This window comes from Python bivittatus, unplaced genomic scaffold (genome assembly GCF_059951505.1).
Source record: "Python bivittatus isolate LINGU-HERP-01145 unplaced genomic scaffold, Pbiv_v1 ctg000700_np1212, whole genome shotgun sequence".
In the NCBI taxonomy this organism is placed as follows: domain Eukaryota; kingdom Metazoa; phylum Chordata; class Lepidosauria; order Squamata; family Pythonidae; genus Python; species Python bivittatus.
In genome coordinates, this window is record NW_028277098.1 from 14,922,380 (window position 1) to 14,940,274 (window position 17,895).

The 17,895-nt window shown below is 36.9% G+C and overlaps 1 protein-coding gene across 4 annotated transcripts in view; it reads right to left on the bottom strand.

Annotated features, from left to right (window-relative positions):
- Window positions 1-17,895, bottom strand: part of KCNT2 (potassium sodium-activated channel subfamily T member 2) — a 221,778-nt gene that overhangs the window by 45,744 nt on the left and 158,139 nt on the right. For 2 of the 4 annotated variants that reach the window (XM_088153971.1, XM_088153970.1), the window contains 3 exons: window positions 17,032-17,204; window positions 13,474-13,545; window positions 10,452-10,586 (listed from right to left, as the gene is read on the bottom strand). In XM_088153971.1, the coding sequence (XP_088010097.1) occupies window positions 10,452-10,586; window positions 13,474-13,545; window positions 17,032-17,204 (380 nt within the window). The remainder of the gene's footprint in view (window positions 1-10,451; window positions 10,587-13,473; window positions 13,546-17,031; window positions 17,205-17,895) is intronic. The other 2 variants (XM_088153973.1, XM_088153972.1) reach the window with 1 other exon arrangement.

The window sequence follows — 17,895 nt, forward strand, 5'->3', positions numbered from 1 at the left end:
AGGAGCATGCTCTTGAATAAAATTGATGTTTACTGTATAACCACTGATTCTGACAGCTAAGATCCTAGTGTTTTTTGGGTTAACAATGTTATATGCCTATTAACACAGCCAGTTTGGTGTAGTGGTTAAGGTACCAAGTTAGAACCTGGAAGACTGTAAGTTCTAATCCTGCCTTAGGCACAAAGCCAGCTGGGTGACCTTGAGCCAGTCACTCTCTCTCAGCCCTAGGAAGGAGGTAATGGCAAACCACTTCTGAGAAACCTCGCCAAGAAAACTGCAGGGACTAGTCCAGGCAGTCACCAGGAGTCAATAATGACTCAAAGAAAAAAAAAAGGATTAACAACTTTAGGTAATCCATCTAAGTTCAATTATCCTAAAACATTCAGTTTGCTATGCTTCATTCCTACTTTGACAATTTCATGTTTTCCTTGGTTCATGCTTCTTGCATTCCATTTTCTGATTCTATTTGTCCTTGTAACGTGAGGAACTTTTCTTCCACAACTGACTTTGAATTTTGAGTAACTTTCATTTTGTCATCAGAGTCATTGGGAGTCAGGTGTCTAATAATAACAACAACAACAGCAATAATATAAACCAATCTAAATGTGACAGACTTATCTATATAACTTTTTTGGCAACAGAAGTGATTTGCCACTAAATTCTTCCAGATCTGATTCTGGAGTTGTTCTTCTACCTGGATTGGCTTCTCTCATGCCTTTAGAAGTGTACCTGTCCATCTCCATTGTAAATAGAGACTTTTGGAGTGGGGTTGCTATAACAAATCATCATCATCATCACCACCACCATCATCACCACCACCACTTTCCCCATCTTCCTTTGACCTTAGTATTAAAAGGGATCCTGCCATTTAGTGGGAACTTTTTTTGACTCCACCAGCATCTCACCCAAAGTCACTGGAACTGCTGATCTCTCCCACCATGTCCCAGTAGGAAATGCTTCTTTAGACTTGATTTGATAACATGTAGTGGCTATGCTTTGAGTATAAATTGATTCTTCCTCTTCCTCTTTGTATTTTTGGCTTTGCCAAGATGGAAGTTGTCACTATCAGAACTAGAATAGCAATTTTGTGGAAACTGTGGAAAAGGATAGTCAAGGTGGCTAGGATCGTTCTTCTACTATTGCAGTCTGTAGCACCAAAAGAGATGCCTCTGGTTTGGCTGGTATCTCCTTGGTTTGACCAAGGAGATAATAAATTGGTGACCACTGTTTGTGGCCAATCCCAAACTCAGAGGGATGGTATTATGTTTAAAATTAATTGTTGCTAGTCTAAGTCAGATATTAAAAGAATCCAGCTCAAACTGTGTAACACATTGATTATTTACTCAGTTGTTTACTAAAATTGTGACCTACAAGGGGCTGGGAAAAGAGGGGGAGTATGAAGAACCCAGAGGGCTTATAACAGCTGTTGGTCTAGCTTCTGATAAGGAGTAGGTGACTCAATGTATTTCCTAACCAATCTATCCTTTTTTCATATCAGTCTGTAACTTTTTTTAAAGAAGATTTGCATTAAAATGGAGAGCATTTTCTCCTCAAGTACAAATTACTGTACATTTTAAGATGAGAACCACATTGCAAAGTTTGCAGAAGAATATAGTGTAAAGGTTCCAATCCATGTATTTGAATTTGAGAAGTGTGAATAAGGTCAAGTCACTTAAAAACAGAGACTGAAGTCCTGTAATATTCCAAGATTAGAAGACACAATCATATTATTTTCACCCTCAGTGTGGATTAGATTTAGCACACTAAACATGATTATTGACTATTAATGTAATAGTTAATAATGTAATAGAAATATACAAAAGTAATGTAATAGAAACATATGAAATATTTCCCTCTTTCTTCCATCCTCACTTCCCCATTATAGAAATGATTACGTTGCTAACTACTGTATATTGGTGACCACAATGACATTATTATGAGCTTATCCTGCATCTTACTTTTAATTATATAGTTTATTTTAATTCAACTGACAGCAGTTAATGCCAAAGCCAGAATAAATGAACCCAGCTCAAAGTACAGGAAATTTGCAGCAGTCCTTAAAATAACACTTTTTTGATCAATGATGCATATGAAATTATTTTAATATATAGATAACAGTTCCCAAATATGTGATTTCTAAACTATTAAAAAATGACTATTTAAACAGCATTTTCTGTCTTTGATCCTGTAAATCTGTTTGCATATTAAAGTTCCATCTTTCTAAACTTTTTTTTGTTGGCTAGATCCTCACACTTCTGTTTCAAAATTGCTCATATTTCTTTTTCTAATAGTGTGAACTATATTTATTATGTCAAACTTGAATGAAAGTCTTTAGTTTTTAATTGCTTCTTTTTTTCCTACAAACAAAATTCCTACATTTTTCTAAATACATTTTGTGGAGTACATGGGGAAACGCTGCCATCTAGTGAGCATATGCTACACAGTAGTTAAAGTATGAATAATCCAAACTCTTACAATTTCATTACAAAGTACAATCAAGCCTGCAAATGGGTTTACATTAAGTATATGTAATTTTTGTTAGCTGTTCAAGTACCTTTTCTGAATTGTCAAAGCAAGCTTTAAATTACATTTTTACAGTATCTGTTGGATATTTCTCTAGTGATGTGAAAATCTGTGTTAAATTAAGAAGAGAAAGAGAGCACTGAACTGCAGATAACTGCAAATAAACTGCTAGAAGGCATTTTTTTGTTTGGGTAGAAAAAAATAGAGGTGAAGTAATTATGGATACGACAATAGGATAGCAAGCATTTTTACCTCTATTAGCATTCAGAATTAGAGATGAGTGTTTTCATCACTATTAATGTTCCAAGTTACAGATGAACAGACTAGCTTAAGTCATGCTCCATATATCTGACTACTTTTGGGAGCAAGTTCCCAGAGTATGTTCTTTTTTCTAATTTTTTTTAATCAAAGAATCTGAAGAAAATTTTGAGGCTGTGTGAGAGGAAAAAGGGGAAGAAAGTGCTAATGGAGAAAGCAGCCCCCAGATGAAAAGAGTATGCAGAACAATTTTACAGAAAAAGGAAGAAAAAAAGATGTACATGCCAATGAACTCATACAGATAAAAAAATGGGCAAAGCCCACCCCACAAAGAAGATGAATGTTAATCAGACTCATTCTTGCTAGTATTCCTCCTGTTGTGAATCAGTGGGGAATGAAAATCCCTAATTCGTTTACATGGATATAAGCTGTAGAAGTGTTAAGCAGTAGGAGTAGGAGTGTAAAAAAAAAAGAAACTTGCATGATTATTTTTTTAAAATGTTATACATTTTAAATATACAATTTTATTATACATTATAAAATTATACATTAAATTTATATTTATAAATTTATAAATTTATATTTCACCACAGACGGAGACTGCAGCCATGAAATTAAAAGACGCTTGCTCCTTGGGAGGAAAGCTATGGCAAACCTAGACAGCATATTAAAAAGCAGAGACATCACCTTGCTGACAAAGATCCACATAATCAAAGCCATAGTTTTTCCAGTAGTAACGTATGATTGTGAGAGCTGGACCATAAAGAAGGCTGAGCGCCAAAGAATTGATGCCTTTGAACTGTGGTGCTGGAGAAGACTCTTAAGTCTTAAGTCTTCTCCAGGACCTGGACTGCTAGGAGGTCAAACCAGTCAATCTTGAAGGAAATCAACCCTGACTTCGCATTGGAAGGATTGATAATGAAGCTCAAGCTCAGATACTTTGGTCACCTAATGTGAAGAGAGGACTCTTTGGAAAAGACCCTGATGCTGGGAAAGATTGAAGGCAAAAGGAGAAGGGGACAGCAGAGGATGAGATGGTTAGATAGCATCACTGAAGCAATGAGCATGAAACTGAGCAAACTCTGGGAGGCAGTGAAGGACAGGAAGGCCTGGTGCGATATGGTTCATGGAGTCACGAAGAGTCGGACATGACTTAACGACTGAACAACAACAAATACATTTTAAATGTGTCAGTAAAATAGAATATGTGTAGTAGGAAGGTAAGAATGAGTTCAATTATTAAAGATATCAAGAGGCATGTGGGAGAGAAAATGTAACTGGAAGGGCCAAAATTCAGTTTCTAGCATCTGTATTTAAAATGCATCCTAACTGTGTCAGCAGACTTCACATACCTCCTAGTTGATGGGAATTTGGGCAGTATGAAAAGTAGTTTCTGGATTAGCGAGCCCAGCTTGCATAGAATACTGTGAGCATGCTTGGGATAAAAATAGACATTGGTTCCACTTGTGGCATACTTTTGGCAAAATTTGCCAAAAATGATTTATTGTCCTTATCATTAGCATGGAATGTGCATGTGGACTGAGCACAACTAAGGCTGGTAACCTAGTGTATACCATCTCTATGTTACTATAAAACATGATATGAAAAGTTTGATTGAGCAAAGCCAAGATGGGCAGCAAACATCTATATCTATAGCCCATCTGGTGATAACCATAGCACAGAAGAGATTACAACTCAAAATGTAAAAGGAGTAAAGAACATAAGTTAATGAAGTGGAACAACTAAAAATAGATATTATATGTTTCCATCAAACTAAGAAAAAAAGGGAAGAATGTTATATATCTGAATGAAGATGGGTAGATGAACTGAAAGGGACTTTAAGGAAAAACTGCATGCAAGAGAATGTCTTCTGTAAAAAAATCAGGATGACAAAGATAATGTATAATATGCATATACAGGGAAAGAGAATTTCAAAGAATATAGTCAAAGAGAGCAACAAATGTTTACGATCAAAATAGGGAGAGAAAATGCAGAGTATTTTTGATGGATCAAACATTATTTTAGAAGTCACTAAAGGCGGAAAAATTAGAAACCTCTAGCAGAGACAATGGCATTAAAAATAAAAGTGATGAAATTATTTGGGATGAAATTATTTTGAGTGGCTATATAAGCATGTTTAATAAATAAATTAAAAATAAATTTAAATATCTGTATGGGAACGTAGTGATATACTGAAGACTGGAAATGAAATGAAAAATGGCATGGATGAAAAGGAATTAATACTGTGAAAATGTTGAAGAATGTAAGGCTGCAGATATAACTACAGAGTGTAACTACAGAAATATTAAAATATTTTATTTGTTATTATTTGTTATTATTTGTTATAGCAAATGTTATTTGCTATAGAGTGGCTGGGTAGTTTACCTGTTTGTTTGTCTAATTTAGAGTACTGCCCAAGTCCATAAAGACTCTGGGTGGCATATGTTAAAAACAGTAAGAACAATAAAACAAAGAAAAATAACAATATAGAGAAAACAACCAAACTAACATATAAAATTCTATAAGGAACTCACCACTCACCCTGACTCAAGGCCTGGGGAAACAGCCAGCTTTTTAAATGCCATCAGGGTAGGGGCCTTTTGGTCTCTGGAGGGGATGTTCTTCCAGATGACAGGTGCTGTGACAGAGAAGGCATGCTTCTTGGCTCCCAACAGGTGATACGTCTGATTGATGGGACCTGAAGTACAGCCACTCTGTTTGATAGGCAGGATAGGCAGAAACCAAACAAGATGGTCCTTCATATAATCAGGCTTTATTCTATGAAAGGCTTTATAGGTGGTAACTAGTTTCTTGAATTGCACATGGAACCCAACTGGTTGTCATGGCCAGCTCGGATATGGAAGAGTCCAAGCTGGAACATGCTGCTTCCAATGCCTTGGACAAACAGCAGGATGAACAGGAGGACACTGCTCCAAAAGCCCCAGATGAAGAGCAGCCTCAGGAGGAGCCTAGCAATCAGACACCTCGAGCTAACACAGTTGGGGATCATGCAGGGTAGCTAGCAGCATCAGCCATGGGGGCCAGATCCAGGACTTTCCCCCAGCCATAGAGCATGTCACTTAGAGTGCCGGGCAGTGAAAAGGCACTTGGCACATCTTCTTATCCATGATAGGTGTGCCTGTCCTTGATGGCCTGCACCCATGGCAGCCATTGGTCTTGATTCGGGTTGAGCCTGGGTCTATTCTTTCCTATTTATATCCTCCAGACTAGGACATCAACTGCATTGCTTGGTCGGCCTGGTATCATCAGCGTACTGATGACATTGGCCCTGAACTAATGGGTGACCTCACCCACATTTTCATGTAGAATAAACAGAAAGGGTGAGAGTGTCAAGCCCTGAGACATCCCACAAGTGAGGGGCCTCAGGTCATCCTATCCCCCCCACCAACTTGAACTACTCTTACAGAAAGGAAGAAAACTATTGCAACACAGCCCCCCCCCCCCCCCCGTCCTCATAGGTGATCCAATAGACTCCATAATAAATAGCATTGAAAGCCACTGAGATCAAGCAGAACTAGGGTGATAGCACCATGCTGTCCCAGCTCCACCAGATATAATCAACAAACAAGATCAATACTCTCTCAGTTCTATGTCCTGATGTAGAGAATAAGGAAGATGACATTGATGGAGAAATGCAGGAGCTGTTATTAGGCAAAAGGGGCTGAAGCATTTTTTAAGTCTAGAACAATGAGATAACATTCATAAGTGGCTCAGGCAGACACCTCCCTGATTCACTGAATTATGAGGAGGAGGAGGTACAGCACAATCAGACTTGCAAGGTTCTATTATAGTCAATCTCAATAAAAGTAGTTTTTGGCTTCCTGTGGAGTGGGTTTTCTGATCTGGTCCATCTAGTTTGGTTAGCATGAAACCCAACTGAAATAGTCCAGGTAACGCGTTTCCTCCAGGGCCCTTTGGATCCACAGCACAATCACCTTCTTTGGAAGAAAAGAGACTGGATGAGTGTCATTCATTTGGGTCCAGCAGTAGCTTCTGGAGGAAGGGGTGCTCCACCCCCTCTTTAAGGCCAGCCAAACCATCCATACCCTCAAAGAAGCTGACACCACTGCAGAGATCCAACCATATCTCACTGCTGAGATAGCTGAGAAAAGGCAATCTAGTGAATGGTGTTGTAATTTTTTATTTTTTAATCCAATCAATCGTGTCTGATTTTCAGAGACTGCCTGGAGAAGTCACTGCAGTTTTCTTGGCAAGGTTTTTCAGAAGTGGTTTGCCATTGCCTCCTTCCTAGGGCTGAGAGAGAGTGACTGGTGCAAGGTCACTCAGCGAAACTAGAACTCACAGTCTCCCGGTTTCTAGCCTTAACTGCTACACTAAACTGTTTTCAGAAACAGTGGTAATTAATTTGAGCTATGTTTCCTTTACTTTTTGTTATGTGTCTTTAATTTCTTTTTGTTATTATTTCTTACTCCTCTGTGTTCTCCATAGTATCTCTTAGCTGGGATGGGTATGTATGTATGTCTGGGTATGTATTTAAAATCATCACATGCAGCAAGAGTAGGAAAATTATGCAAAACAATTGCCAGGTAGGATACATGGCACTGCATTAGATGATCCACTACTACCTCTCTCTCAGTACCCAACATCTTCAGATGGAAATTAAGCCCCACTGAAATTCACAGAATTCATAATTTGATTCTAGTTATGATAGGGTAAGGGTGATGATTCACGTCCCAGCAAAACATTAATTCAGACAGCTATTTCCCAAATCAGAACAAACCACTGTGCACATTATGACAAAAGGTTCATGTTCATTCCATCTCCCTCCTATTTGATTTTCTGTTACTTCTCCACAGTTCATTAGTATTCTGTAACTATTAAATAAATTCACCTCTCACAGACTGCATGGATGTCTTGTTCCCTTAGGGTTTTTCCCCCCTTACATATGTTCTGTAGTTCTGCTAATCTTGTGGCTTCCTCTTGTGTATGTGGGGGGAATATTGTGTATTTTCTGAAATATTTGATCTGAAGATCATACATTGAAATTATAAGCATATCCCAACAACAAAGCATATCCTTGGTATGCAGACCTTGCCTGAACCAAATATCTGAACTTCCATAGATACAAATGATTTTGTCCTTGAAGTATAATGTAACTTCATCATAACAAACCTCTGAGATTTATATATGTTGTCTTTTTGAATAGGCTTTAAATAGGCCTCCAACTACCTGTTGACTTTGTTGGTCAAAATGATACTGGGACAATGGTAATGAAAACGTTAAACCATCTCTGCCACAAAATAAGCTCTAAAATAAACTGAACTGAAACATGTTCATGTTGAGTCTTCCACCAGGTATATATTAGTTGTTGGCCTTACTAGCTCCTCGTCCTCAGTTCCTCAAAATACTGACAAGATGACTCTGAAGCTTGATTCAGGACATTTGGGAATAATCATCTGTACAGCCTGAATGGTCCCTTTTCAGGATCTATTTAGTAATGAGAGACAGACCATCTGAACCAATCTGTTACATGATTTGCTCACCTACTCTAAATTGTATCCCTGATTTGGCACAAGGTTTGCAGAAACTTCATGCAGTGGTTTAGCCAAGAAATCAGAAATACTGCTTGCAGAGAACAGTTCCCTTTTTCAGTCCTTTTTGTGCTAGAAGAGGTTTGGCAGGCATGAAATAAAACTGTGAAAATATTACTATTGTAAAAGAACATTTCTAGACTAAAATTGGGCAGAACAGACATCCCCCTCAACTCTATTTGCATCACTGGTTGCTGGGTCTTGATAAGACAACAATATCTGTAATGGAGGACATCTGCATCAGGTAATATTGTCAGACCAGGAACTCTTTGGTGGCCGTTCCTTTTGGTAAACAATGGTTCTTTAGTGGAGCCTGTCTTTTAGGGGCATCAGCCTTTTGGCAATTCTTGTTCAGGCCAGGAGGAAAGCCATTAATCCAGCCTAGCACCTTCCAATCTCACCCTGCTCTTTTCTTTCTTCCTTGTTTGTTTTTTGTCTCATATTTTTGTCTGATAGGATGACTGGTACTAGCAATACTTTTTTTTCTCAGGACAGAAATTTCTAAAAAAGGAGAAGAAAACCTTCACTTTTTCTTATATTAATCTGATTTTCTTTTCATGTCCATCCATAGCTGAAATCACTCTCAAGAACTGCAGAGAGGAACAAACAATCCAGCTCTGAGCTCTTCCCTTGCCAGCCTTTTGCTTAACCTAGAGGAACTCTTTGAGCCAGCTAAGCCATCAGACAAAGAACCAGCACACCAATACCCCACCTTTGGACTGTTTTGAATCCCCAGCTCCAGGAGAGCCATAGTTTCAGAAAGCCAGGGGGTGCACTGAGCAGATCCAGCCAGAGGGCACTGGCAAGGAGTTATTGATAGGGTCCTATATCTTCCTTTCCTTCCAGTTGCTGGGGAATCCATCTAACACTGATCTTCATGGCCCAAAACTCTGAACATGGTGCAAAGGAAAGGGGATTTCCCTTTCCCCTCTGCTTTCTTCAATCCCGAATCCTTCTCTCCTTCTCCCTTCCTAATGAAGTAGCATCTGTCCAAAAGGTACTATCCCTTAGCATATATTGTATGTGTAAGTGAATGTTGCTTCTTATAAATCCAAAATGCTGTTTATTTACAGAATCTTTATGATTCTCTTCCTGCTTTCTCCTTTTAGAGCTGCACAAAGCGAATGTTTTCTTCAAACTTCCCCATTTCCTTGTCAGTCTTTAAATGTATTGAATTCAATGTGTTACTCTTTCAACTTCCCTCTTTTTCCCATTGAACAGAACACTCTTCTCTCTGAATACTTTGCTATTCTCAGTGAACTGAATAATATGCTAAATTTTCAGGGATTATTACTGCTCTTATTTGACTTCTATTTCATTGTCCCAAATATTAGTTATTTATTAGTTATTGTTTGGCTATTAATTATAGTTTCATTTTTGGATTTTGAGAATGCCTAAGCCTGTTTAATAATCTATATTGTCCCAATAGAATTGGCTCTATGAAGGCCCAGTTCATAACAAATCCCTCATTGCTGCAAAAATCAGGGACAGCATATAGTTCAAACCTAATCGGCTTGTGTTCTTGGATGAACAGCAACAGGACTACTTAGTAACCAGGAACTCATTCAAAGGAACAAACACTATAATTAATCAGCAGTGGACATCTGTTTCACTGTGACTTACCACACAGATTACCAAGAGGTTAAATACAATTTACTTTTTGATAATTAATTATTCACTTGTAGGACATACCAGGCAAAATGCCCAAAATATTTTGTTTACTTACTTTGAATATTATATGTTCAATGGAGATGGATCATCTATGGTCATCAGTAAGAGATGATTTCGCTCATAACACTTGACACCTAATCGAAACTATAGTTTCCTCCTAAACTAGGGTTTAACTAAATACACTAGGACTCCAGTGCAATATTGGGAATAAATCCATTTGACTTATTGCTTAGTTTTTCTATATAATACTATAGAATATTACATCAGGTGAAAAGCTTTGTGGACAGATTAGTCACTAATGTCACTAATAAATCTGATTTGTCCAGGTTTATTTATATTATTAAAATTATACATTTTTATGGAATGTAAATGGTATATTACATTTCCATAAAAACAAAGAAAGTAAATAATTGCACAAACACTTACCTAAAGAGGGTCTGTACATTTACAATTGTCTTAGCATCTGCCATGTATTCTTCTTCAGCACTCATAGTGCTTTCCTTGTCCACAACAACCATGTTGGCAGCAAATGTCACACCACACCTTAGCAGATCATCTAGACTTTTGCAACAGAACAAAAAGTTACATGAAATCAAATATATATAGGTCATAATAAGTTAGCCATATATTCTGAAAAAAGCTCAGTGATTTGTAAAATTGAACAATTGGGACCAATCTGTAATCATAAAGTTAGTAGCTGCTTGAATAGATTTTATCTTTCAATTGACAGGACTCATCCCATATTACCTCTTGGCATGCCAAAGCCTTATTATTATTATTATTGTTCTTGTTGTTGTTGTTGTTGTTATGATGATGATGATGATGATGATGATGATGATGATGATGATGATGCAGCAGAGGTTTTTCCCCCCATAATTTGTAGGAACATGTAAATAGAGAGAAGGGAACAAATGTATACCATTTTTTAACTTGTTCCCAAAAATCATGTAGTGTGAAAAGATGAGCAGATACATAAATCTGATTCCATTTTGATTGTAATGAACAAAGCAGGAGCAGTTTGAGTATGCATATTCTTTCTTCTCAGAAAGAAAGCACAATCCCAAACACAGGAGTAACTATGATTAAGTTTATCTACAACAATCTGCTTATAGTTAACAGTGAGGTTCTGTACTTTACTAATTAAAAGTAAGCTATCAATGTAATGTACAATGTAATGTACCAGATAAGTGCAGCCTTAAATTCCCTTTAAATGAAGCTCTGAAATCTACTTCAGAATGTATTCACAAATTCTTATTAAATGTGGATTTTAGAGTTCCATAAACTACATAACCATAGGTAAGTGAGGAAGAGAAAGAAATTACTTCAAGGAGGAGAGAGAAGTTGTAGGAAGGAATGTTATAATTTACATTATGCATTTCATTGCTCACTTTGAGTAATTCTACTGATGGTTGAATTACCTACTGGACAATAATATTGCCACTGAACAGAAATGACTTAACCTGCTAGAAACAATGAAACATTTCAATTTTTACATGTTACTAAATGCTTGCTTGAGTATTTATATTAAAATAGTATTTCCTAAGGATTTTAATTAAACTACATTCTAAATCATTATGACAACATTTTGTCTACACAGTATTACTCTGCATCAAAGAAGGGAGACAAAATGGAGAATTAGTTCACATAATGCAGTGCAGACAGGGCTGGTCCTGGCTTGGTATATTTAGAGCTTCTTGACTCTGGTGACATATTCGGCAGACAAAGCACATTCCTACTATCATAGGCCATCTATTCTCATTGCTGCTATAGGCTGCTCACTGTAGCTAGTCTATATCTCTTATGATTTCAATCTCCATATATTTCTTACTTAGACGAAATGATATTCAGCCATTATTTACACACACACTCTCTCTAGGATTATCTCACCTACTATTCCTCAATTTGAGGAAGGAATTATAGCACCATATAGTAATGTCTGGCTTAGGATGGCAAGGAAAAGGAGAATAAGGAGCCTTGGCTGCAGTTACAAGTGCCCAGGAAAGGACGGGAGGAAGCATTATGAGGGAGGAGAATTGGATGGACATATTATATAGTTTACTTTAGGTGACAAAGTATTTTGAACTATACCTGCCTCCCATTGCTTCTCTTGCTTTGTTCATTATCAAGATAATTGTTTCACACATTTTTCCATGTATGGCATTATTTAATATGGGTACCCAACTTTCTTTGTGCTGTATCTAAAATGTATAAAATAAAGTATGAATTGCAATAAATATGTTAAGAGGCATTTTTCTTATATTTTTTTTTATTTTTTATTTTATTTTATTTGTATTTCTTATATTTTCCTTGAGGAGGTAGTGAGGTGGACACTCTGTGGGTGTAGAGTGAACCAATTAAAATCTTGGCTTGTTGTTATGTAATATATGAAACAACCTTTATATAACCAGCATATTCTCTAATAAAACTAGGATAGGCATTCGTACATAGTATCTTCCCCACCTTTGAGAAGAATAAAAAAGATAAAATATTGTTCTTTAAAAACATTGTACTACGGTCTATTATAAACAAAAGCAGAAAAGACACTAAAGTCTGAGGCATGCTAAGTTAAGACTGAGCAAAATAAGATAAACAGAAATCAACTGGCAATATATTAAAGGATTTTTTTTTCCCCTTCGGGATCATAAAAGCAAAATGAATATCTCAAAGTGAAGCATCCTGTTTGACTTAGGATCAAACTCTACATTATTTTAAAGCGGTAGCTGCTGGTTCAGCTAAGATTCAAGCATTTTTTTAAAAAATGAGTATTTTTTTAAAAAAACCTTAGAATGTAGGATTGGAAGCTCTAACTGTTTGCAGCGACTGCAATTCCAGTCTGGATAGTCCTTAATGGAGGCAGGGAGGTCCCAATGTACAAGTTGACCTTTGCAGAGCAGCCAATATGTGTACTTGCACACAGGTACGCTGAGTATTTTGCATATAAGGTTTATCAATTAATTGATTTCATCAGGCTGAACAGGACTTGGAGATGATAATTCCTTACTATACATCCAAACAACAGATCACCAGGTTCCAGAAATAATTCAGAAGTGGATGAAATTGGAAAAACAGTCCATTAGCCCAGCCCTCTTCTCCATGCAAATTGGAGCATCCCAAAAAGATATTTCTCCAGCCTCTGCTGAACTCATTCAGTGATGGAGAGCCCATGTCCCTCTGAGGTTACATTGCTGAATGGCTTGTACTGTCAGAATATAGACTGAATTGTATATCAACTACTATTTAACCGTAGATTACCATGTATAAAACTAGGAGTGCCTTTTTTAAAAAAGAAATCTTAATAAGCAATATAAAGGTTCAGAATGTTGAAAAACAAGTAAGCATGCAATGATACAACTTCAGAACACTAGCACTACATAAATGCATGCAACTACATAGTACTGCACACTACAATACAGTACAATATTTAGTGCACCAAGATCATTTTACCTACTTGTCAATAGAGCCCACCATGTAGTAAACCATTGGAAACCAACAGATTGCATCCAGAAAATGCATATCTGGCCTAAATAGCAGATGGGTCACAAAGTGAAAGATAGTATCACAAACATTGTGTCGGTACTGGCAATTATTTAGTAATAATGTCAAACACAATTTAAATAGTGGAAAAATCTCTAATGTTGCTAGTGTCTCATTTTTATAACCATATGTTTGCTTCTTCCTGTTTCTTCATTGATTTGAAAACTGTTCTACAGTATGTAAAATTTTGCTTGACTTTCATGCACATTTCTTCTAAGTGACACATTTCTGGCAACATTCTTGCCTATTGTGAAGCTTTTTTTCGCAAACAATACCTTCACATATATATGGCAATTTTTTTTACTGCTTTCTCTAACACAATTTTGTGCACACTTCTGCCTTAAATAAGCAATATTCTACACATTCTGCCTGTAATGGTACAGTATGTGGGAATCACCTTGAGAGATGGGGCAAAGAGATACTGCCTAGGGAATGGTCAGATAAGAAAGAGCATAGCCCTCAGCTGCATAGTGGGCAGAACAAAAGGCTCAGGAGGGACCCTCCCTAAGTTCTCGGACTGAAAAGGTAACGGTGGGAGAACTGTACTTTCAGACTTGCAAGATTCTGTTAATGTAGCTTTACAATAAAGTAGAATTAGCTTATCTGGTCAGGTTTCCTGCCTGGTCTACCTGATAAGGCTGACATTACCTGACCACTTTGATCTTGTAGGGTTGGCACCCTCTGGGTTCCTTCCATTAAACAATGTCATCTATCAGGATTCCGGACATGTCCCTTCCTTGTAGCAGCACTGCCCTTGGGAATAAGGTACCGCCTGAGATCCAGATGGCCCCCACTCTGCTGTTGCCTTTGGTGAGGGAGAGTGAGACCCCTCGCTTCATTCCATCTGGTCTGTCCCGCTTGCCATCTTTTATCTTTTATTGATTTTGATGTAATTTCTTTTATTGTTTTGAGCTGAGCAGAGTTGGGCGTTGGGCGACAATTTGGAACAATGTACATATGCAAATAAAACTGCATTTGGCCTTGCATAGTTATTTGGAAAGTACAAATTTGGCAGTGGTATGAGGCAAAGAGGACAGTGTCCACTGTGCTTAATAGACATTATTCACATTGTCAGGGTTAGATCTTTCATTATATCTCAATTTGGTATGGGGAGGTATTGGAGATGTTTTTCCCCTTTAAAATTTAAATTTAAAATTTCCCCTTCAGCTTCTTTTAGAGCTTATACTACAGTTTACAAGTATTTCTTGCCTCAAAATACAGCGTAGTATGATGAGTGCAAAAAGAGCTGAATGCAGCGGTGTGCTTGAGGTCACAGAGCCACAAATGCACCCCAAAGCCTAGGGTATATCTCTCCAAACAGTTGTTACCTAAGTGCAATTTTTAATGTGACAGAAGGAGAAAATCCTTAATTATATGATGACACCTGAAGTCCAATGAAGCGCTTGGTAGTGGAAAAAAGCTGACCCCCCTTACTTTACAGCATAGTAACATACAAAATATGTTAATAATCATTTAGAAATAAATGTGGACATCCATCATATGCATGTGGTTGAATAAAACTGGTTTAATTGGTTTTTCTCAGGAAACTGAGTTTAGCTGTGGTATAGCAAACACCACCACAGAAGTGTCAGCATAATTTCATATCAGATCAGTGGAATTTAAGCATTAGTGAAGCACACAAATGTATATTTCCTATGCTTACAGGGATGAGTAGAGAACCCACATGTAAACTGTATTTATTACAATCAGAAAAATGATCCATAAAATGTTTGTTATGCTGGAAGACCTCATAATAACTAGAAATGCTGATAAATTCCCTTCAAAAATAAAAATAAAAAAGGAAACACAGCTGGAAGCCATAAGGAACCATGATGAAATGTAAATAAAACTATATTAGAGAAATGATATATTAAAATTATGTATTGAAAATATGAGCCTTTAAAAAATCAATTCAAACACTAGAGGGCGCTATAGTTCTACACTCAAAATATCAGTCCACAATGAGATTTGCAGTTAAATTTGACGTGATATTAAAAAAAAAGTTCCCACAGTCTCTCCTATGCAAGTTTGATCTTAAACATCTACAAGAGTTGATAGATTCAAGATACCATTGTTAGCATAGATTGAATTTTCTGCACTATATGACATAAAGTAGGAATGAGCAACTTTCAGGCTGATACCAGGTTTTGTGCAAGTCAACAACTACTTTCCAGAAGTACTGATCCAATCTTTGACTTTTCAGGGGTTTTAAAGGGTGAAATAGGTGCATTACAAAGGCTGAAAAAAAAAAAATGGCCCCACCAACTCTAGGAACTTCAAAAGAGGAGCTGATAGGCTGCATTTTTTGCAACTCTGGAATAAGAAATAAAACCTATCTCTTTGCTGTAGTTTATCTGAGTCAATCAATCGCTTAAACTGCCAGAGGTTTTTGTTAAAGGAAGGATAATCCAATCTATGCAACAATAAATGTGAAGCAACTAGGCACATTCAAGTGTTCAGATCATTTTCACTAGAGACATATTTGTTAATCTATTTTTATTGGACCAAAATAAAAAAAAGCAAATTAAAAATCTAACATGACTGCCTGCCAAGAAGGGATGAGCAACAGAGAGGTTCCCCCCCCCTTCTGATTGGAATATTTTAAATATCCAGCAACTCAAGCATCAAACTAAGTTTTACATATTTTTTTATGATTTCATGCTACAATGATGTCAAAATTAATTTCCTTTTCAAGAAAATTGCATCAAGATCTTTTGCTGTCTAAAACGGAAAATTATCCCCAATACAAATTATTCCCAATAACAATAATCAAGTGCATAATGCCCATAGCCTGGAAAATTACTTAAATGTTTCAGGCAAAACCCCTCAGAACTGCATCTCCAACTCCAAGTAAAATAATAATAAGAAGAAGAATCCATGAACAATTTAACTTTTTATGACATCCAAAGTAATTTGTTTGTAGCAAATGCAGTTATACCTTGGTACCTGAAAGTCCACCTTTGATGCATAAAATAAATCTGATATTTCTCCTGTCTCCAAGTACAGGTAGTCCTCAACTTACGACCATTTGTTTAACAACTGTTCAAAGTTACGGTACTGAAAAAAGTAACTTACGACTGGTCCTTGCACTTATGACCATTGCAGCATCCCCGTGGTCACGTGATCAAAATTCAGGCACTTTGCAACCGGCATGTATTTACAACTGCAGTGTCCTGGGGTCAGAGAATCGCAATTTGCGACCTTCCCAAGTAATGGGGGAAGCCAGATTCGCTTAACAACCATGGCAAAAAAGGTAATAAGATCAGGTGCAACTCACTTAACAACCGCATCACTTAGCAATGGAAGTTCCGGTCCCAATTCTGGTCATAAGTCAAGGGCTACCTGTATTGATGTTATAATCCTTCTGAATTAAAACACGTTTAATAAATTTGGTATCAACAATATGTAATATATACAGAGTTCCAAATCTGAATTTGTATCTTTGGGATAAAAGGACAAAAATCCTACTTACGGATTATCCAGCAGCAACACAATCGGATTGAGTTCTTTCTTTGGTCTGTAATAAGCCCTGAGAGGAACAATAAAGTTGTAGAGTCCATTTCCAGCAGTCTCTGCAGCAACTATAATTATTTTGTTTTTGAATCCATAAGCTTTGGCATCTTCATAGTAGTTATGCTGGCACCCCTAAAATCAATAAATTAGAACAGGCCCAAAAAATCATAGGAAAAAAATTGACAACACAATACCTATCACCTGCTGGATGTAAAATTTTCCTGCTTCTCAGAAATTTTTGGCCCCAAAGTATACCTATATTGAAAGTATTTGTAGCATTTCATGCCCAGCTTTTAACCATTTAAGGTATATTTAAACTTTCATTAAGTCAGTTTTAAAGGAATGCCTCATATTTTACATAAAGATGTTTATTTGATTTCAATTTTGATATTGAGAAATTTTCTGTTGCTGAAGATATTTGAGTATATCTAGTGTATTTTCTGAGATTAAAAGAGTCAGCGTTCCATGCTACATTGGCAACAGTTTCATTACAATCAGTCTTCCCTGAAAAACATGAATGTTTTGGTTTTATATTTGCACGGAGGGATTGGAAAAGGATAGGAAGTTCATACAGTCTGGCGTACCAAACAAGAGAAGCATTTTCTGATCTTGGATCAGAAAATGTTTCACCTTCTGAACGTGTGACACCTCATGCTGAAATAAAATTGGGCTAGGCTCAGCCGTACAGAAGCATATGAAAAGCAAAGAAAACTAGCGTCTGAGCACTGCGTGTTGCAATCCTATTACTTACAATAGTCATTGAAACCTGAAACCCAGCCCATATTTTAAGGTTAAATACGGATAACATTTCAGGATGTGGCTA